General features: G+C 38.6%; 1 protein-coding gene across 1 annotated transcript in view; it reads right to left on the bottom strand.

Annotated features, from left to right (window-relative positions):
- Window positions 1-24,082, bottom strand: part of PLXNB2 (plexin B2) — a gene marked incomplete in the record, with an annotated part of 671,705 nt that overhangs the window by 324,560 nt on the left and 323,063 nt on the right. Inside the window, 1 exon segment of the mRNA XM_044087338.1 lies at window positions 19,067-19,190. Within this exon segment, the coding sequence (XP_043943273.1) occupies window positions 19,067-19,190 (124 nt within the window).

Raw genomic sequence — 24,082 nt, 5'->3', positions numbered from 1 at the left:
GGATAGGTACACAGGTAGTGAAGCAGTCTAGGGAAGGAAGTGATGGACCTAGTCGTTACTTGATTACAGGTAAACAGTCAATGACCTGCAGTAATGTAGCTGACCACATTCTAGTTATTCTGACCCATTTGCTTTGTGCAGCCCTCTGCCTTGCTTTGATGGTCATGAGTCACCATTAGCTGACAAGTGCCTTTTAATTTTACTGCTGCTATCATCATCTGCGGAGAACCTTGGGGCCCAGAAAATAACGTGCCTCCTCTTCCACATATATTTGCAAAGAACTGTTTCAGTTAAATGCCAATTTTAGCTTATGTTGAGCAGCAAGAAATATCCTACATGTTCTATTTTCACCTTCATTAACTATTTTATCTTCTTACTTTCAGCCATCACAGCATACCTCCCAACAGTCCTGAATTACTCGGTTTTTACAGAGTTTTGGGGTCCAAATAATGGGGCGCCATGATTCCAGAGTGACACCCCTTAATTTCCAAATTTCCCAGCCGTTTATTTTAAATTTGTTTGTTCTGGCTTTCGTTACTGATGTCATCACATGCGAGATGATGGCAGCTCAGTGAAACAGCCTGCCACCTTGTCAGACTTGAGCTAGCTGCCTAGCCAGCTCATGCATAAAAGTCCAGGTGGGAATGTACACTAAGGAGGTATCAGCTGCCCGTACATGTCTAGGCGGGAATGTTATGCTGAGAGGAGGTATTGGCTGCCTGCAGAAGTGCGGGAGGTATCATGCTGCTGCCTCTGGGTAGATACAGGAAGGTATGTTATGCTGAGAGGAGGTATCTGCTGCCTGCAGAAGTGCGGGAGGTATCATGCTGCTGCCTGTGGGTAGATGCAGGAAGGTATGTTATGCTGAGAGGAGGTATCTGCTGCCTGCAGAAGTGCAGGAGGTATCATGTTGCTGCCTGTGGGTAGATGCAGGAAGGTATGTTATGCTGAGAGGAGGTATCTGCTGCCTGCAGAAGTGCGGGAGGTATCATGCTGCTGCCTGTGGGTAGATGCAGGAAGGTATGTTATGCTGAGAGGAGGTATCTGCTGCCTGCAGAAGTGTGGGAGGTATCATGCTGCTGCCTGTGGGTAGATGCAGGAAGGTATGTTATACTGAGAGGAGGTATCTGCTGCCTGCAGAAGTGCGGGAGGTATCATGCTGCTGCCTGTGGGTAGATGCAGGAAGGTATGTTATGCTGCTTCCATCTGCTCAGGAATGTTATGCTGCTTCGGAGACGCTGTGTGCGTGTGTTTGTGTGTGTGTGTGTGTGTGTGTGTGTGTGTGTGTGTAACAAATGCCCCAGGTGAATATACCTGGTGGCTAGAAGTATCTAGGCTTGAACCCTGGACCTTGGGTACAGGTAACAAGAGCCTAAAATCCTTACCCTCGACCACTTCCAGATTTATTCCTCATATTCTTGTTCTGTGGTTTTCTGGATTTGTGTGGCAAATCAGTGAAGGATTGAATTCACTAAATAATGACAGGCATTTGAATTTCAGACTTCATATTCTTCAGAAAATAAATGGTGACATAAAACCTTTTATTCTAGCAATTTTCTAAGTTTATAAGATCAGTATTTGAAATTTGTCCCTATTTTTGGGGCTGTATTCCTCCATTATTGGCTTTATCCAGGTTATTTTGTGCTAAAAGGTTGAGAGCTATGGTGAGAAGTGAGAACTGAATTCACTAAATGATAGCCATTTAAGTTTCAGTCTTCCAATCCTTCAGGAAACTGCTAATTTGACAAATGGTATGCTGCTCTGACTGCACTGCACAGGGGGTCCTGGGTTCAAGACTTGGCAGTGAAACACATGGTGGTAACATTTTATTATAGCAATTTTCCAAAATTATACAAGCAATGTTTAAAATGTGTCCCTGGTTTTTCAGCTTTCATCCCCCCCAAATAACTTTTGGCTTTTTCCAGACTTCTTGTGCTGCAAAGTTGAAAGATACAGTTGAGTGTTGAGTGAATTTTACAAGGAGCTGAGAACTTCAAGAGAAGAGAAGTTTGGTGTTGCTTATGCCGAGTCTGCTTGCATTTTTAAAAGCATAACAGGTTAAATACTTGCTTTTGATGCAGAAAGATGTGGGTTCTACTCCCACATTATGTAGATGCATTGCTGATACTGTACTGTGCTGTTGTATTTTTAAAAGGAGGTGGGTGTAACAAAGTCAAGTGTGTAGCTACAGACACAACAGAAGTGAGAAAATGTCATGCACAAGGGCATTTGTGCCTCAGTGGAAAGAGCAAAAAATATTGTTAACCCAAATTCAGGAACAGAAAATCAGAATTATGTTCTGTGTTACATTATAAGAAAATTATTTTTAAACAAAACAGTACATTTTCCAGAATTCAAGATAAAACACACATTTTTCCACTGCAGACAGTGGAGAAGCAAGGCTGGCCAGTTAACAGCACCTGGATTACAATGATAGTTTTGATGCTTCGGGATGAATACAGGCGAGGGTCTATTAGTACTTGGATTAAAAATTGGAAGTCTTAAAACATGCAGTTTGCCTAGTTTATTTTGTTGTGCATGTACAGCTACTGAGTTGGTCTGATAACAGAAATCAGAGTAAGTCAAGCAAAAAACTGAAATGAAAATATGTTCAAGAAGCTGTGCAAGTTACCCATGGCTTACTATTGTCATTCTATTTATATATATATATATATATATATATTATATATTATATATACATATATATATATATACATATATATATATATATATATATATATACATATATATATATATATATATATATATATATATATATATATATATATACATATATATATATATATATAAAGTGTGTGTGTGGAAGTAGACCTTTATGATGGAAATGTTCTGAATTGGGCAGTTTTGTCATTATTGTTTCATGCATTTTGTTTCATTGCTTACTGGAAAATGTTCAAACAATAAATTTAAAATGCAATCTAACAAGTGTACTGTATTATACAAGGAATATAATTTAATAAAATCAAGAAGGAGTATTAAAAAAAACACATTTTTGTTTTGTGTGCAAGGGGGCCTACAATTTGAAAACAGCCCAAAGGTAATCTTTATCCACCACTGGCCATATGCATTTTCTTTGAATTTGGGTTTCAATGCTGCTTCAACGAATGTGAGTTTCAAGGGCAGAAAAGCTTTAATGCTAAGTCTATTTTCATTGTGAGACAGTACTGCTTTGTTTAGCAGATGTCTATTAGTGTTTGTGCATTGTGCTATAAAATGTAAAAATAAAATCCAAATCATTGCAGACGTAAAGCAGTATGCACATTAGTGTTTATGATAAATGGGGCGAAATAGCCAGGACATTAGAATGGTTGCAGATGGACTCTGGTGCCATATTTTGGGTGGGGTTACCTATGCATGCAAATGTTATGTTAATAAGCACACAGATTTGTACCCATTTTACATGGGCTTTGTCCAGATTTTTGATATTTCCAGGTTAAATGGTATGCATCAGAGTGGCATCATTTATGTATCTGACATTGTTAATTTCTTTCATAATTTTGATTCCAACATGCAACTCATCTAATTTTGCATTTCACATGATACATTCAGTATATAAATGTATAAAGCACAGCCTGTGAATAATCCCAAATCACTGCTGTACCCCTTTCCCAGACTAGCACTAACCTTGAACTCAGTTAACATTAAAGAGGGAAAGTTCCCTTTTACATGGAGAGCACAAAGATGTAAAATCTACTATGATGGAGGAAACAATGTGTACACTTGCAAGTTTGTTGCACTGTATTTAACAATGTGACACATTTTGTCAGTCTTCAAAAAATTCTAAGCTCTGACCTACAGTTTTGTTCACCTTAACATGCATTTTCTTAATTTAAGAATGATTAACTTCTTGAGTTAAAACCGTTTGGAAAATTTTATATTTTACAATGTTGGTTCACTGTTTAAAGTACCAACATATTTAGATCTTACTGACATACACTTTTGGATAAAGTATTTAACAATGTAATTAAAACTATTGTAAGCTTCTCATGGTGAAGTACAAGGAACATTTAACACTATGCCACAGCCTGCATCGGTGAGGAGCAGATTTATTTCTTACATGGTCACTAGAGTAAAGGAGAGTTCCCAGTGTGATGGTACCGGGAATAAACACAAAGTAAAGTGAGTTCACGCACCACAACAGCTGCCATCTTCAGAACAAGAATCTAGCAGAACACTTACCCACTGGAAATAACTTCAGACAGATGGTCATCTTTATGGACTGATTTTATGGCATTCTCATGGCACAGCTGAATAACTCCATTTTCAGGACATCTGTCCAATGTACAGTTAAAAAGAAGCTATACATATTACAGTCAGTTCCTTTTCATGAAAAAGGAATTGTATGACTAACCCTACTTAAGAACAAGAATTGCCTACAGCCCTCGATCTGTGAAGCCCTTGAGAACTTGTGACATGATTGTGAGGACCCACACTTGTCTTGGAGGCAACTCGTAGTGAACAATCTATGTGGGTGTTCCAGGTCAGTGGCTTACAAGAGGGTGATAAAGGGGTGCAACATTCTTCCCTCACTTCTTGTTTATTATTTGAAGTAATCAATTCCTTTCAAAATTACTCTGAGGTATATGTTTCACCTCCCCCTAAATATGTCTCCAAGGTATAGTGAAAAGACAGTAAGGAATTACACTGCAACAGCGATCCCTATAATCTAAGACCTTAAATATATACTGTTAAATGACAGTACTACTCTTAACCCTAGAGATCATGACTATCCTTCTGATCAAGAGTAAAGAATTATTTATAACAGGGAAAAAACATTCACATCATAACATAGCAGCAGCAGCTGCAAACTCAATTAATGAACAGTAATGCTTAGAAAAGGTCAGCACAGCCATCCTGACAAGGCGTCACAGACTGTTGGGGAAGGAAATGCTTCAAGGTAACTGCAGTGGCTGCTGCCCTTACAGACTGCATTCAGAGTTGCCCCAGTTTTTCAATAGTGAAAGCAACATACACATTCAAATGCATACCAGCTGAGGGGGCCCAACACAGGAAGTTGTCTTGTAGCAAACAAAATCATATGGCAAATAAAGTACAAGCAGTTAAGATGAGAACCTGCTAAGGAACCCACTTTACTTTTGGGTTTTGTTTTCTCTGTGTCTGTTTGCACACTTAGCAAGTCCATTAACCAGAACACTACAGGTCCTCCATAAAGATATTACAAGACAGTCTGATCTGTCAAGTATGGGTTATGATCAGAATGACCTGTGTTTTACTTAAGATTTGTTTACATTACTAAAATCGTAATAATCCACACAACAATCTGAAAAAAAAATTTCTGCCTTCCACAGAGAAATGATATGAGCCAAATATATCCTTGCACGTTTTTAACAGGCAATTTCTTGACAGTGGAAGGAGATACAAACAAACAAAAAAAATGTTCTTTACCAAAGCTGTGAAAATTTATATTAACTTGCCTATTTTCACTAGGCACACTATCAACAAAACAGGACTATGAGAACAAGTGGAAATTCTTTATACTTTTTGAGCCTTTTACCCTCTGCTTTGTAGTTATTTCAGTCTTTATATTACACAAAACACACATAAACCTTTTAAGACCATTTATCTTAAAACTTAAAAAACATGCATATTTTTAATGCTTGACTTGAGGTACAAGAAGATCCCTCCATGACAGTCTGTGGTTAGGTACTGCCTCTCTACCAACCTGAATTTTACATTTTTGTCAACAAAATACTATGTTTAAGAGGCACAGGAACATGCCTGGATGATGCATTTTGTCATTTAAGGTGCCTGCTATGAAAGTGCTCCCATTAACAGTGTTGTGCCATTTGCTCCCTTGTCACTAGTGAGGACTCTCCTGTAAATCAGGAAGCAATGCTATAGACTTAGCACCATGTTATTACACTTGCAATATAAGACTATGTCCAGTGCTTTCTAAGATGGCAACCCAGTGATAAACAGTTTTACCTCTCCCAGTGTGATAAAAGAAAGTGACAAAGGCGAGTAATTCTGTCCATTTTTTAATTCATTTACTCGACATTAAGTACATTGCCTAGATGCCAGCAAAGAATAAACTTGGAGAACTTGAAACAAAATCAACTAGCAAAGCTGAAGAGATAACACTGACTAGGAAGAATCCTGCAGCTGTTCAGGAAAAAGCCGTTCAGGCTCCGGCTTTGGTGCAAGACATGACATTGAGTAATATAGAGGGAACAAAATAAGCAAATTGCGCAGAGAGTTGATTAAAATAAATGAAACCTTGAAGAAGTACATCAACCCAAATAACAAAGGGTTGGAAAAATGGAAGAAGTTTTGAGCAGCAGTCCAGATGAGCTGATAAAACTGCGAAAAACCAGCGGATGAAATGAAAAAAGGCTGGCTGAGTATGACACTGCTCAAGAAGAGATTTTTTTTAAAAATAGAAGAGTTAGAAGTTAGAGCAATCAGAGAAAAACAGACATTTCCTGCTGTACCAGGGTAACTGGAAGGAGCAGACTGTACTCATTTGATGAAAAGACAAATAAGCAACTGGACTGGTACTTACAACAAGATTTGTTAACTGAAAGAGCACATTGTGCATATACTCCAAACCTGGCCATGAGAAAGTAGCCAAGATCTGTGTTAGTAAAGATGCAATCATACCAGCAGAAAGAGTTGATCCTGACAAAACTGTGCATTTCTAAAAAAATGATTATTCACTGTACAAGCAGAAAACAACCACAGTTATCCCAGCAATCAAGCAATGTTGAGAGGGATGTGTGACATTCAAGTTGCTGTATCCAGCTGCCTTCAGAATATTTTTTTTCTGGAGGATCAAAGCTATGTGGAAAGGGATGATGATAAAACGGGAGAAATTCAAGAAATAAGGACAGAGTGGGATTTTGGATACATACCCTTAAGGAAAATCTCAACAGCCATAGAGATTTTATTCATAAAGTAGCAAAAGGCATTCTAAGAACTTAGCCAACATGAGAATGGAAAAAGGAGATTCTGCAGACAGGAATGACTGCAGTTGGGGAACAGAGAATGGGCAAAGGGGGGGGGGGCTGGAATTTACTAAAGAAAGCTGGCAAAGGAACCAAAGTATTGGAAGCAAAGAACTAGAGAAGGAAAGCAAATAGAATGGGAAGAGGCCACAAAGACATCTGGAACACAGACTGCCTACCATATCAGGGATGGATATCATAGTACAGTTAAAGAGAAAGGAATAGGGGAATCCTAAATGAAAGGCCTGCTCTGGTACAGTATTTAGTAGAATCTAGAACATAAAACTGCTGTTAAAAAGAGAAAATAAGTAGAGCATATAAAATACTGCATGTTAACTATAAGAATGAATCAGAGGAGGTTATAAAATATTGGATCATCAATTCACAATGAAATAATTGGAGAATATATGTATGGCTTCCAAATATGCAAAAAATAAAATCTATAAGATTTACAATTTTTACATGGAAGTGTTTGCATAAGTATTTTATACCCCAAGCAGATTCCAAAGAATTTTTCCTCAGGTAGATGGCAAACATAGGAGGTGAGTGATAGGGGAAATGAGGTAACTACGAACATATGTTTTGGGAGGGTGATGAGTTGCTAAACTTAAATTCCATACAGAGTATTCTGGTCAGAAATACTGGGTGAGCAAATGGGTATAACTATGGAAATTATTTTTTTATAGCTGGGATACAGGATTTGTGCCTAGACATAAGAAAGACCTTGCTAAGTTTAGTTTTGGTTGCTCCCAAAAAGCAATTACTAGAAAATGGAAATCAAAGTTCTAAACCAACTATATTTGAAGTAGTGAATATTATAACAGAGATAAAAGAAATGGAATTTGGATCATTAGAAAAAGGGCAGGATCAAATTAATAGAAGAAATGGAAACTGTGGGAACACCACAAACAGAATGTTTCTGAGGACGAATGAAGTTTAAGGTAAGGCAGGAATTGAGCAATTAATGTATTAGCTTGAAAGTTACTTAAAGTAAAAAGACCCAAAAAAGTCCTAATGCCGTAAGACAGTATGGTTATATAGAAAAAAGGAGTTTTAAACTTGAGTAAGTTAAGCAAAAACAGATTTTGACTGGTTCCAAATTAGAAGTATTTGGTAGTATCAACAACAAAAAAATAAATAAATAAAATTGCTATCTTAAAAAGATATATCCTTTTTATGTGACAGTGATCAAGTAATGTTATTGTGCTTTTATTTACAGTATTTTCCCTCTCCAGACACTAACAAGACATATATCTTCTGTGTAAACCTCTAACTTTTGATTATGAGTGAAGTGAAAGAGGACTACAGAAATATATTTCAATCTGTTGCCCTTGGGCACAACTCCCCTACACCCAAAGTAGCCATATTAGTGATTGTTTTGCATGAATCATTTAACTGCCCTTTGCTTTCATGATATGCCTGCCCTCAGAACACAATACTGAATTTCTGTGCACATTTTCTACTTCTGATTTAAAAGAAAATGAAAGGCACAGTGGCCTCAGCAATGAATTTCAAGTTGTTCACAGACTCGTACATTGTTCTTTGGCTAGCCACATCAAATAACTGCCCTGTATTTTCACTTCTACTCTGCCTCCCTACCTCATCCCAAATATAGACACCTTCGGCACAACCTTGTGATGTTCGGGTGTGACAAATGCGAAATAAAAATTGCCACAGTAATGTATTGCAACTCACTATAAACTGTGTCTACCACACCCCCCAGCCATTGCAATGATCATTATTAACTGTCTTGTGCTTTCATCCATGGAGATCTCCCTCAGACAGACACTTCAAATATTTTTCTAATAAATTTTTATTTTGATAAATTCTTCTTATTTATTCTTATGTATTTTAAATGGATGGTGCCGTTCTTGCATGCTTTGGTTAGAAAAACTTCAGGGTGTAACTATATACACACACACACATATATATATATATATATATATATATATATACACACACACACATACATTCACACTTTTTTATGACTATACTGCATTACTTATGACAGCATCTAAAGGGAAGGGATTACGTTTTGCTGGCATTCTCTTGAGTTTTTGTAACTAAACGTGATCACTGAAGGTGTTTAACTTTTAATTAAATCATGGCACTTTAAGCGTTTGTTTTTTTTTTTTTTTTATGAGACTTGTATTGTTTGGAAATTATCTGTAATAGTCCTGGGCATACCAGGACAAAAACGCTTATTTTTACAATAAACTTTGGATCTCTGATGCAATGTTTTCCTTCCCTGCCTTCATTCAGACTGTTTCATTTGTTTAGCCTTCTGCGTCCTGGTTTCGAGGTAGATGACCTCATTACTCTCTACTACTTTGACAACCCCAAACTTCCAGAGGTAGCTGACTGTACCTAAATAAGGTCTCCTCTTAAATATATGAGATACTATACAAGTTCAGATATTTTAGCCTTTCAGAACATAAACATTGACATCCATGGATGCCCTTGGTATATTTCTGCTGTACTGTTTCCAGTTTACTCATGCTTGTTTTCTTATAAGGTTTCCATATTATTATTCTATAGTCAAGTTTGGCTCTAATGTAACTAACAACCAATGACTACATCATTTTTGATTTCCTGATTAAATAAATCCTTTTATACAATCTATAGTTCTATAACTACCATTAACCAACTGGTTGATATGATTAGAAAATCTCAAAGATGGATCTACCGATATAACCAGGTACATAATGAATCTAGCTTCAATCACTGTGTGATGTATTAAATATTCACCTTTCATTTTAGGTTTCCCAAATTTCACACACTTTTTGTTGCATTTATCAGCATATTATTCTCCTGTGCCCAAAATGGTCAATTTACTCAAAGTTTTTTTTTTTGCAGCCATGCTGAAATGTAACATACATAATCAGTTTACCCATTTTCAGGTCATCTGCATACAGACTGTAAAACATCTCAGATGAAAAAGATAGACCTGAAAGTTGCAATCTAAACAAGTAGGGGCCTAGGATAGAGCTCTGTAGGACACCCTGAGTGCAACCACGAATTTCACATGTCCAGCTGTTGCATGATATTTGCCATGTCCTATTTGTAAGCCATGCAGCTTTATTAACAAAAAGATATACCAAAACTCTAAGTGTCTCTTCATCCACATCAGTGGTGTCTTACAACACTCGAGTGCCAAGGTATCACAGTTCCAGTATTGGAAGGGTTAACACAAATGGGAAGCTTATGTTAAGAATCAGTTACAACCAAAAGAATGGCCAAGTAGTATTCTGTTATTGGGGAAGATGAAAAATGGCAAAAAAGAAAAATTGAATACAATTCAGTAAGGCAAACATGTCAAAGACGATGTTCCAAGTACGAAGGAGACCAGAATTGCTGCAAGTACTACTGCAAGAAAAAAGAGACTGTGAGAAGTGCAATGATCCAGAGCAGAGACTGTGAGAAGTGCAATGATCCAGAGCAGAGACTGTGAGAAGTGCAATGATCCAGAGCAGAGACTGTGAGAAGTGCAATGATCCAGAGCAGAGACTGTGAGAAGTGCAATGATCCAGAGCAGAGACTGTGAGAAGTGCAATGGTCAAGAGCAGAGACTGTGAGAAGTGCAATGATCCAGAGCAGAGACTGTGAGAAGTGCAATGATCCAGAGCAGAGACTGTGAGAAGTGCAATGATCCAGAGCAGAGACTGTGAGAAGTGCAATGATCCAGAGCAGAGACTGTGAGAAGTGCAATGATCCAGAGCAGAGACTGTGAGAAGTGCAATGGTCAAGAGCAGAGACTGTGAGAAGTGCAATGGTCAAGAGCAGAGACTGTGAGAAGTGCAATGATCCAGAGCAGAGACTGTGAGAAGTGCAATGGTCAAGAGCAGAGACTGTGAGAAGTGCAATGATCCAGAGCAGAGACTGTGAGAAGTGCAATGATCCAGAGCAGAGACTGTGAGAAGTGCAATGATCCAGAGCAGAGACTGTGAGAAGTGCAATGATCCAGAGCAGAGACTGTGAGAAGTGCAATGGTCAAGAGCAGAGACTGTGAGAAGTGCAATGATCCAGAGCAGAGACTGTGAGAAGTGCAATGATCCAGAGCAGAGACTGTGAGAAGTGCAATGATCCAGAGCAGAGACTGTGAGAAGTGCAATGATCCAGAGCAGAGACTGTGAGAAGTGCAATGGTCAAGAGCAGAGACTGTGAGAAGTGCAATGATCCAGAGCAGAGACTGTGAGAAGTGCAATGATCCAGAGCAGAGGCTGTGAGAAGTGCAATGATCAAGAGCAGAGACTGTGAGAAGTGCAATGATCCAGAGCAGAGACTGTGAGAAGTGCAATGATCCAGAGCAGAGACTGTGAGAAGTGCAATGGTCAAGAGCAGAGACTGTGAGAAGTGCAATGGTCAAGAGCAGAGACTGTGAGAAGTGCAATGGTCAAGAGCAGAGACTGTGAGAAGTGCAATGATCCAGAGCAGAGACTGTGAGAAGTGCAATAATCCAGAGCAGAGACTGTGAGAAGTGCAATGATCCAGAGCAGAGCAGGATGAGTCTCTTAAAAGACTTGACAGCAGAAAGAATGGTTTCAAAACGACCATCAGAGCAAGAAGGCTCCAAAGAAATACCTTATTCCTGGAAAAATATAGTCCTGTTTAATATATCAGCTACTGTAACCCACAGAAGAAATGAGAGACATGAACTTACACAGATAAATATGACATCAAAGACTGAAACATTTCATTTATTAAAATGTCTTTAAATTGCTTCACTACTACTACTTCTTTCGGCTGTTCCTGTCAGGGGTCGCCACAGCGGATCACCTGTTTCCATTTTTTCCTGCCCTCTGCATCTTGCTCTGTCACACCAACCACCTGCATGTCCTCTCTCACCACATCCATAAACCTTATCTTAGGCCTTCCTCTTTTCCTGTTACCTGGTAGCTTCATCCTTAGCATCCTTTTCCAAATATACTCTGCATCCCTCCTCAGCGCATGTCCAAACCAACGTAATCTTGTCTCTCTGGCTTTGTCTCCAAACCTTCCAACCTGGGCTGACCCTCTAATATACTTATTCCTAATCCTGTCCATCCTCGTCACACCCAGTGCAAATCTTAACATCTGACTCCTGCCTTTTTGTCAATGCCACTGTCTCCAATCCATATAACATAGCTGGTATCACTAACCTCTTGTAGACCTTCCCTTTCACTCTTACTGGTACCCGTCTGTCACAAATCACTCCTGACACTCTTCTCCACCCACTCCATCCTGCCTGTACTCTCTTCACCTCTCTTCCACACTCATGATTACTCTGAACTGTTGATCCCAAGTATTTAAACTCATCCACCTTCGCCAGCTCCACTCCCTGCATCCTCACCATTTCTCTATCCTCCATCTCATTCACACACATATATTCTCTCTTAGTCCTGCTGACCTTCATTCCTCTTCTCTCTAGAGCACATCTCCACCTCTCCAGGGTCTCCTCCACCTGTTCCCTACTCTCACTACAAATCACAATGTCATCTGCAAACATCATAGTCCACGGGGACTCCTGTCTGATCTCGCCTGTCAACCTGTCCATCACCATTGCAAATAAGAAAGGGCTCAGAGCTGATCCTTGATGTAATCCCTATCTCCACCTTAAATGCATCCGTCACTCCCACCGCAGACCTCACTGCTGTCACACTACCCTCCTCTACATATCCTGTACCACTCTTACATACTTTTCTGACACTTCCGACTTCCTCATACAATACCACAACCCCTCTCTAGGCACCCTATCATATGCTTTCTCTAAGTACACAAAGACACAATGCAACTCCTTCTGACCTTCTCTGTACTTCTCCATCAACACTCTCAGAGCAAACATCCCATCTGTAAATGGGTTCACTACTAAATATCAAAATTCCACAATCCCAAGACTCTGAAAATAGAGGACCAGAATCTCGAGATTGTGGAATCTCGAACTAAAAAAAAACAGTTAAACACAAAACCAACTATTCTAACTTTTATGCAGGGGGGACAAGCCCCCCCTGCACCCCCCACAACTTAAATATACCAACTCTGGGATCGCACTACAGTGCAGTGAAAGGCAAAGTTCCCGTTCTGCACTATATGTCAATCCCCATTCATTATTTTCAAGATTCTGCAATATCGAAATTCTGGTCATCTGTATTCAGAGTAAGCAAAGAGAAAAGCTAGCAAGTACGGCTGGTGCACGGCAAGCAAGTTAGACCGAACAAAAATGAAAAAATGCCAGCACCAGAAGGGACTGATGTTAATAGCTTTATTAATGGCTTTGTAAAGCTGAATACTAGACCGGTTTCAGCACATGGCTTTCATCAGTAGATAAATACACTTTAAAGAAAAAGCCCCACAATAAATAGCTCAGCAATGATGACATCATTTCCTGTCATAAGAAAAGTACAAGGTTAATACAAAAATACATATACATATATATATATGTATATATATTTGTACATAGTTCAAACAGCATCTGTATGAAGAAAAAATAAATATTTTTGAAATAATGAAATAAATAAAACTGATCAGGCATAAACATATAACCTAAGAAAACCAATATTTATAATTTGTCATTGAGTCCAGGGGAAAACAAACCTCCTAGTTTCACTATCCATTTCCTCTCTTTGTTGTTAAGAATTTTGTGCCATCCAGTTTTGAAAGCACGATTACCTGTAATGTTGTCTATGATAGTAAAAGTAAATTTAGCAGTGGGATGATTCATTGAGTGTCTATATAGGGCATTGGTGATCCTGGCATTCCTAATATCCCCCAGGTGTTCAGATATTCTAATTCTGAATTGTCTAGATGTCTGCCCAACATAGGAAGCTTGACAGGTGCATGTTGCAAGATAGACAATCCAATCTGAACTACAATTACTAAAACAACCAATATTATATAGATGTCCCGTATTCTTACTAGTAAATGTTTTGGTTTTGAATATGTAGCTGCAAAAACTGCAGTGTCCACAGGGGAAAGTTCCAACCAGTTTTTCACCCGTTAATGTCCTCTGGGATAGAGTGTCATCCCTGAAAATTGTTTTCTTGTAATGGGAGAAAAGTGATGCTAATGTTTTGCCCTTTCTATAAGAGAATGAACATCTGTCCCCCAAATAATCCTCTAAAACAGAGTAAGATTTTAGTACATTCCAATGTTCATCTATGATGTCCAGAAGGTGCTTGGTATTTCTGCCATAAGTTGTGACAAATCTACAGGTATCAAAGTTAAGTCTGTCTATGATGTTCTTTGTATTCCAATAGTGTATCCCTGGTATAGTTTTTACTCCATTGCATGGCAGAATGAATAGTATTGTCCGAAATAACCTCTAATAAGAAACCTATTGGCTAGATCATCATGATGTTGTTTCAGATCCTGTTCAGAGGAACAAATCCTTTTTATCCGCAAAAACTGGGACTTGGGGATATTATTAATAGTATGCTTAGGATGTAGACTGTTGGCATGGAACAAGGTATTGTATTCTGGAAATTTGCGAAATACAGAAATTTTGAGGGTGTTGTCAGGTAGACGCTGTAAAAAAACATCCAAAAAGTGTATTTCATTAAGATGGTAATCAACCGTAAATTCCACACCCCATATATTTCCATTAAGATGTTCCACAAATTCCTGTAAATAATCTGTACCACCTTTCCAAACCAGCCAACAGTCATCCAAGTATCTTTTCCAAATGTCAATTTCAGGTGTATATATATATATATATATATATATATATATATATATATATATATAAATATATATATATATATGTTGTGTAACTGATCATAAATGATGTGTTCCTCTACATATCCCATGTATAGGTCAGCAAAAATAGGTGCAAATGAAGCACCCATAGCCGTGCCCTGCATTTGCCAATAACAATCTTGTTCGAAATAGAAAACATTCTTGGTGAGGATATGTTCAGCCATACAAATCAATAATGTATTGAATCCAGGGGAATAAATGTTTGCTTTGTTTAACCAAAAATCCAATGCTGCTAATCCAGCCCAGTGTGGAGTACTGGTATAAAGAGACTTAACGTCAAGAGTACACATTAACCAATGTGACTCTAATTGTGAATCAGAAACAATTTGCAAAAATTCTGTGGTGTCTTGGAGTCTAGCTCTAACGAGAGTCAAAAGGGGTTTGAGTTTTTCAGTTAGAAAAGCAGAAAGGGGTTCAGTAAGTGAACCAATCCCAGATACAATGGGTCTACCTGGCGGATGATGGAGAGATTTGTGGATTTTGGGTAGCAAATATAGATACTGTTTTGCAGGGTCTTTAACCATCAGGTGTAATTTAACATTCTCAGAAATGCCAGCCTCCACAGCCCCCTGTAAAAAGTCATCTATTTCCCTTTTGAAATTGGGTGTGGGGTCGGTAGTCATGTTCATGTAGTGATGAGGGTTAGACAACTGCCTATTTCCCTCCACCCAATAATAATCGGTATCCATGACTAGAACTGCACCACCCTTATCAGCAGAAAGAATGACTATATTAGTATTATTTCTAAGGTGTGTTAAGGCTAGTTGTTTGGCTCTCGATAAGTTATGTTTGATGGTATTCTCTGATCCCAAATGAAAATGTAAATCTTTGATGACTGCCTGTTGAAAAATAGCTACATGTTTGTCCATTAGTGGATTAAAAGTTGACTGATGAAATTGGAATTCAGAAGATCTTTGAGAAGGATCTGATTGATATTGTTGTCTGAAAAACAAGTTAAGATTAATTTTTCTACAAAATGCCATAATATCTGATACTAAAGAAGTCTCATCAACAAAGAAGCCATGGATGAATCCAAGACCTTTATTAAGCAATGCATATTCATCTGGTGTTAAAACATATTTGGAAATGTTGAGAACATTATTACTGTGTAAATCTACTTCACTACTGACAAGAAAAGATCTTCTAAACTTTTGACCCTTGTGTTTTCTGCCTCCCCTGTGTTTTCTACCCCTAAAGGGTCATCTGTTGTACGTCCCCTCTTGGAGTTTGGTGAATCCCCAGTACCAATGGATTCCATGTCTGTAGTAGAGGACTCCTCACCTGAAGTTGTGTTAATGAAAACAGCCTTTTTTAATATAGGCCTAGGTCTCTTTTTACGAACATATGTAGGATTCTTGGTACCCTGGGCAAACCTTACCCCCTTATGCGACTCAAACTGTCTTCCTCTATCATAGTCCTCCCTGTCTCTTGAAAATTTGTGAATTTTCTTAGCTTTAAGATTATTCTCAAGAGTTAAAAGTTCCTTATATAGTTTGCTCAGACTGTCTTTGAAGTTGGTATGGTCTTCAAATTCTATATCTATATTTGCTACCCAAAATCCACAAATCTCTCCATCATCCGCCAGGTAGACTCATTGTATCTGGGATTGGTTCACTTACTGAACCCCTTTCTGCTTTTCTAACTGAAAAACTCAAACCCCTTTTGACTCTCGTTAGAGCTAGACTCCCAAGACACCACAGAATTTTTGCAAATTGTTTCTGATTCACAATTAAAGCCACATTGGTTAATGTGTACTCTTGACGTTAAGACTCTTTATACCAGTACTCCACACTGGGCTGGATTAGCAGCATTGGATTTTTGGTTAAACAAAGCAAACATTTATTCCCCTGGATTCAATACATTATTGATTTGTATGGCTGAACATATCCTCACCAAGAATGTTTTCTATTTCGAACAAGATTGTTATTGGCAAATACAGGGCATGGCTATGGGTGCTTCATTTGCACCTATTTATGCTGACCTATACATGGGATATGTAGAGGAACACATCATTTATGATCAGTTACACAACACATATATATATATATATATATATATATATATATATATATATACCTGAAATTGACATTTGGAGAAGATACTTGGATGACTGTTGGCTGGTTTGGAAAGGTGGTACAGATTATTTACAGGAATTTGTGGAACATCTTAATGGAAATATATGGGGTGTGGAATTTACGGTTGATTACCATCTTAATGAAATACACTTTTTGGATGTTTTTTTACAGCATCTACCTGACAACACCCTCAAAACTTCTGTATTTCGCAAATTTCCAGAATACAATACCTTGTTCCATGCCAACAGTCTACATCCTAAGCATACTATTAATAATATCCCCAAATCCCAGTTTTTGCGGATAAAAAGGATTTGTTCCTCTGAACAGGATCTGAAACAACATCATGATGATCTAGCCAATAGGTTTCTTATTAGAGGTTATTTCGGACATACTATTCATTCTGCCATGCAATGGAGTAAAAACTATACCAGGGATACACTATTGGAATACAAAGAACATCATAGACAGACTTAACTTTGATACCTGTAGATTTGTCACAACTTATGGCAGAAATGCCAAGCACCTTCTGGACATCATAGATGAACACTGGAATGTACTAAAATCTTACTCTGTTTTAGAGGATTATTTGGGGGACAGATGTTCATTCTCTTATAGAAAGGGCAAAACATTAGGATCACTTTTCTCCCATTACAAGAAAACAATTTTCAGGGATGACACTCTATCCCAGAGGACATTAACGGGTGAAAAACTGGTTGGAACTTTCCCCTGTGGACACTGCAGTTGTTGCAGCTACACATTCAAAACCAAAACATTTACTAGTAAGAATACGGGACATCTATATAATATTGGCTGTTTTGGTAATTGTAGCTCAGATTGGATTGTCTATCTTGCAACATGCACCTGTCAAGCTTTCTATGTTGGGCAGACATCTAGACAATTCAGAATTAGAATATCTGAACACCTGGGGGATATTAGGAATGCCAGGATCACCAATGCCCTATATAGACATTCATTGAATCATCCCACTGCTAAATTTAATTTTACTATCATAGACAACATTACAGGTAATCGTGCTTTCAAAACTGGATGGCACAAAATTCTTAACAACAAAGAGAGGAAATGGATAGTGAAACTAGGAGGTTTGTTTTCCCCTGGACTCAATGATAAACTATAAATATTGGTTTTCTCAGGTTATATGTTTATGCCTGATCAGTTTATTTATTTCATTATTTCAAAAATATTTATTTTTTCTTCATACACATGCTGTTTGAACTATGTACAAATATATATACATATATATGTATTTTTGTATTAACCTTATACTTTTCTTATGACCGGAAATGATGTCATCATTGCTGAGCTACTTATTGTGGGGCTTTTTTTTAAAGTGTATTTATCTACTGATGAAAGCCATGTGCTGAAACCGGTCTAGTATTCAGCTTTACAAAGCCATTAATAAAGCTATTAACATCAGTCCCTTCTGGTGCTGGCATTTTTTCATTTTTGTTCCATCTGTATTCAGAGTCTCGGGATTGTGAAAGTTCAGTATTACGTAATGAACCCCATTATGTAGTGAACCCCTTTAAATATATTCATGAATCCCAGTCTATTTTTTTTACATCAAAATAAAAATGCATACAAAATGAAGATCAGTTTTAAAAAGTGATCAGTGTATCATAATGCACACTGCCTCTAAATATATCTATTTATCTGTCTATTCTTTGTTGACCCACATTTTTCCCAGTAGACTAGGGACCTCTTTTCAGGGAGAACAGAGATGGTATTTCTACTAGCATGGAAAATTTGGCCAGGGCATCCGAAGCATCCCAAATTTTTTTCAGTAGGTGCCATGATATCTTTTACATCCACCTGAGCTACCACCAACTCAAGACAACGGGAATCTTGGGAGTGCAGCATCCCTCTAATGGTGCGCTGCAGTGTCAGCAACCCAATCATCTGAAGTGGGAATAGAACCCACAGCATTCCAGTCTTCAAGCACCAAATGTGACTGTGCTATCTACTGTGCCACTAACACTACTATATATACATGTATTTTGTATTTAGAAAGGGGCTGTACAATGGGTACATAGCTCTGATGCTTATGAACGGTCATTAGGTACAGGTTACAGAGGACTCAGTTTGAATATATACATTAGCAAGGCTAGGTCACATCTACTGTATTTGTACTGGTTATTACCCCTGCTAGAATCACAGTACTGCTTACTAGGAAATACGGATATTAAAATGGATGCAGTAGATTTTACAAAATAATTTCGCAGTAGTCACTAAAGGACTTAATACAAATGAACTGACCACCGATGTTAAAGATCTCTTCTTCCTCCTCCTCCTATGTGAATTCGGTGTGGTGTGCACCTCCATAAATGAATGACTCACTGCAGAAAACCCTTCTCCAGTCACAGTAATGTTTCGTCCTCCACTACAAAATGCAAACAGAAGAAATAACACTTCGTTAGAACAGTAACATTTCCAAAATGCTAACCATGACTACACTTGTCATTCACCATGAAATAATTCCAAAGTGACTGATTGATAACCAGCCATAATAACTTAATGATAAACCAGCAATTACCGTACTGGCATTGTCATGTCATCACTCAAATATGGTACACTATAGGTTTATGCCAAGAAGGAAGTGATAATTTCAGTATATTCGTTTTACTCCATTTAAGACCCGATTCACTGTTAACAGTGCACGTGAGCTGGACAGATGTGAAACTAGCAATGTGAATATAAAACAAGGACATCATACCTCTAAAATTGCACACATTATCACAGAATGTCCAGATTTTTGCCTACAATACTTGGTCGGTTCCTCAGAAAATCTGTAGTTTGCTGGCAAATTATGGAGGACTGAAGTCACTAAATAATGACCAAATAATAACATATATTTGAGTTTCAGATTACATACCCTTTACAAAATGCATGCTAATAGAAATTCTGTTATTCTAGCAGCTTTCTAAGTTTATAAGACCAAAATATTTAAAATCTGTCCCTATTTGTACACCTTTCCCCCCATTAGTTCAGGTTTTGTCCAGATTTCATGCATTAAGAGGTACAAAGAAAGAAGAGTTGTTTAAAATCTTATCATAACCATAGATGTCCTTCTCTTCCATGTTGCAGTATTCATACTGTGGGATATCTAGCCCTTAGGCAATCCGACGTTGGCTCCTATATAAAAGCTTAAGCCTGGCTGCTGTAGGTGCGTGTGATGTCACACGTAGGGCCATAAACCAGGGACTATAAATGTGACATCTGCATGTACAGACTTCAGAACATGAAGCCCAGATAAGTGTGTATAAACACAAGGAGAAGCGAAGAGCAAATGTCCCTGCAGGGCTGAACAGAGTAACCTGTAGGGACAGGATACATAGGTGTAGACCAAACATCCATCAAAGGGAATAGGGGGTATGGAAGGAGGAAATGAATAACGTGGTTAGGCGGGTGGGAAGGAATACCACAACATGGAAGAGAAGGACAGCTATGGTTATGGCACCATTTTACACAACTATTCTATGTCCTTCTATTCCTATGTTGCAGTACTCGTACTGTGGCAGAGTACCCCAGCTTTAGGAAGAGTGATGGGCAGGGGCAGAGGATTCTAAGAATCCCTGCAGGATTGCCCTGGCGACGTGGTCTAGCTTGCAGTGCTTAGTGAAAGTGTGAACTGTAGACCAGGTAGCAGCTTCCATGATGGAGACGGTGTCCAGCACTAGAGAAAGGCTTTAGAGGTAGCCATTCCTCTAGTGGAATGAGCTCTCACCCCTAGGGGCAATGGTTTGCCACGGTGAGAGTAGCAGAAGAGAATGGATTTCTTAATCCAGAATGAAATGATTTGTTTGGAAAGTGCCTTACCCAGAACCCTGGGGTGGAAGGTGATGAAGAGTTGATCAGACTTTCTGAAAGATTTAGTTTTGTCTAAGCAGAATCATAGTTGTCTGTGCACATCCAGAGAACGAAGGAGGGGCTGCAGTTCAGACACTCTTCTTGCGGAGGTGATGGCCACTAAGAAAATGGTTTTCCATTTGCAGGGAAGCTGTGCTTGCTGGCTCAAAAGGATGTAAGTTTTTCTAGTACAAAGTTGAGGTCACATGGAGGAGGAATGGGTTTTCTTGGTGGTCTAATATGCAAGACCCCTCTCAGGAAAAGTTTAACATCCAGTCTGGAAAGCAGAGGTGGCTGTAAAGGCAAGCAGGATGAAATGGCAGAAAGGTGGACTTTCAAAGATGAATAAGCTAGTTCTTCCCTAATGAGCAAAGAGGGATCAGCTAGAAAAGGGTCCCTTGTTCTTAAACGCACACCAATTCGTGAATCTATGCCATTTTGACAAATAGATTTTTTTCTGGTAGATGGTTTCCTGGCCTCTCTCTGGATGGAGAGCACGTTTTCTGAGTACAGATGTCTGAAAGGGATCAGAAGCTGAGCACCCAAAGGGTCAGGTGCAGTAAAGGCAGCTGAGGGTGAATGAGAAATCCCTTTTGTTAGGTGAGTAGGTCCACCTTGCGGGGTAACTTGTGGTGATAGACCACAGACTCAGAATATCTAGGTGTCTGAATGTTTTGTGCTATATTTTATGCCTTACTTTTGAAATATAATTACTTGTTAGCTAAACTTTTTACTGATACTCAGAGGAATAAAGCATGTGTCCTGGCATTAGTGGGTGTGTTCACAGATAAAAATCACTGATACTTTTTATACACATACATGCATACACACACGCGCACAAACACACATGCACAAACATGCATGCTCACACGCATATATGCGCGCACACGCACACACTTGCACGTGCGCACACAAACACATACACAAAAGCATAAGCCATACTAGTTTTGCACTTATTTTAGCAAACAGAAATACAATGTGCAACATTGGTACTGGCATACCAGATCAGTGACTGCCATTTAGCAGTCATCCAACAGCAGCAGGGGGCAAGCACTTTTATTTGCCACAGTTTGGAGTAACGAAAACCTGTCACTGTTCCTGACTTCACAGACCTTCCCTGATTTTGCTCTGCCCTTTGTAAAAAGTATGATTTGCTTGTAAATCACTCACGATTATAGTTAATAAATACAGACATCAGAGGTTTACACTTAATGTAAAAAAAAAAAAAGCACATTGATGCAAAAGGTGTTATTCTATTAACTTTTTAATTGAATTAGAGTAATTTTTAAAACATGTTCCTGATTTTGAACCTTTATTCTATTAATGTTATTGTGGTGAATTTTTCAGCAAAGAAGTTGAGAGTTATAGTCTCCGGTTTTCTGCTAGTATTTATAAAACTCCCTGAAAGAGAAAACCATCCCTAAAAATTGGAAGCATCGGTTCTTCTTAACATACAAGGTTTGCACTGAGATCAGTGACTCAGGGCTGCTGGTCCCTCTACTGCTTACCCTGCTGATGTTCATGATCAGCTTTATCCTCAGAGTGATATCACAACCCTGTACAGGCTGGAGTATAATCAGAAAATTAATGCACTTCCCCAACCAGAAGCACCTTTTAGGGGGGCCCCACATAGTCAAGGATGATTAATGGAGCTCCCCTTGCAGCCACAGGTATTGCAGGTATCAAAAGCTAGCTACATTGTTAGTTTTACCAGAGACAATGTCCACTAGCAGAGTTCAACTAAGCCAGGGGCACTAGATTAGTCGTGAAATACTTAATGGAATTATAAAAGCTGTTGCTTGATAAAACACTTACTATAACCAGAAATATCTGGGGTATTAAATATACTGTAATAGCTTTTGTCAAATTGACAGACTTATAAAATATCTAGATAATATAACTTGCTGTGATTGTGGGCCCCCAGTTACACAGGACCCCCAGCAGCCACAAGGTTCACTGGTACCTAAAGCCGGCTATGACTACCCCACTGAATCTACTCTAACCTTTTTTAAGCACCAATAGAGAGTGCGACTCCAGAGAAAGTACCACAGAACAAGCTCTGATAAGCATTACCCCAAGGCACTGAGAAAAAAAGGAATTATGGACAACTTCTAATAACTCGAGGTTTGGTAATAACAATTCCGAAAACTAAGGTTGTGGAGAAAGTAAAGCATATTTGCTAAAATACTCAATAACATTACAAGAGTTAACATTCATAATTATCACATGACTTCAGGTAGTACCTTTCAGCAAGTAATACTCAAACAAATGAAAGAATGACACAGTGATGTCAGAATGTAAAAGGCAAAATAATCTAAATGATCCACTTAAATATTCAAATAGATTTCTACTAAAACAGGCCAAATGTAATAAATAAAAAAACAATAAAATAAAGACACACCAAACAATCGAGTCAAACACCTTCTATAGACCTTGACATTCCACAAAGGCTAAAGGTATGAATTCAGAAACAGACAGCAGCAACATTCATTTTCTACATAAAAGAAGCAATATAAAATATAAAGGCCCCAGAACATGAGTCTTGGCTTGCCTGTACTGAAACATAGTTAATGCAAAACAAACCCCCCTCCCTCACTTTTCAGTGGGTCATCAGCTTGTAATAAATGAGAAAAAAAATAAAAGCAGTTTGAACTAGTGAAAAGGCTACAGTTCTAGACATACCAGTGACATGTTAATTGCTGCCCTCATAATGGCACTTTCAGGTTTAGAGAAAGCTTCTACACAACTGTAGACAGGAGCTTACGAATCACTTTCAAGCTTAAAACGTTTTTAATGTATTTTTTACAGCATTGTTATCCAGTTTAGGGCTGCTGGGCAATCAGAGCCCAAAACAACACTGATGACTACAAGGGATGGAAACTTACCCTACACTGGACACCAGGCCACTGTGGAATGTGTTTGTGCACACGCATGCACACATCCAACACACACTGAAGAATCTCCAATTCACCTACGGCTCATCTCTGAGATGTAGGAGGAAACCTACCAAAAACCAACATGGACAGAAAAGAAGCACACATACATTTCATACAGAATCACCCAGCAAGGAATCCAAGTGGAGAGCCAAGCAGTGTGAGGCAGGATGTGTGTATGTGTGTGTGTGTGTGTGTGGGGGGAATCACACTCTCACTGGCATACCATGTGGGATTTCACTATTTGGGACTGGGAAAACCACCACTATACATAGCTTTTGCAGGAGAAAAGTACAGTTGTGTACACTTACCATAAATGTAGATGTTCGAGTGTCTTCACTGTTGCAGTCATTACATTTGGGTAATCCTGCTGGCAGGTTGCCCTCAGTTGGCCTGAATTCCAAAGTTTTGGGTCCTGTGTCAGTTGCTGTCTTCTCTTCCATGACATTAGGTCGTCAGGGGTATAAAAGATGCAGCCGACGCCATTTTTTAT

This window comes from Protopterus annectens, chromosome 11.part0 (genome assembly GCF_019279795.1).
Source record: "Protopterus annectens isolate FY-2018-M chromosome 11.part0, PAN1.0, whole genome shotgun sequence".
Classification (NCBI taxonomy): Eukaryota; Metazoa; Chordata; order Ceratodontiformes; family Protopteridae; genus Protopterus; species Protopterus annectens.
Note: the sequence above shows the minus strand (reverse complement) of the source record. Positions and strands in the feature narration are given on the sequence as shown.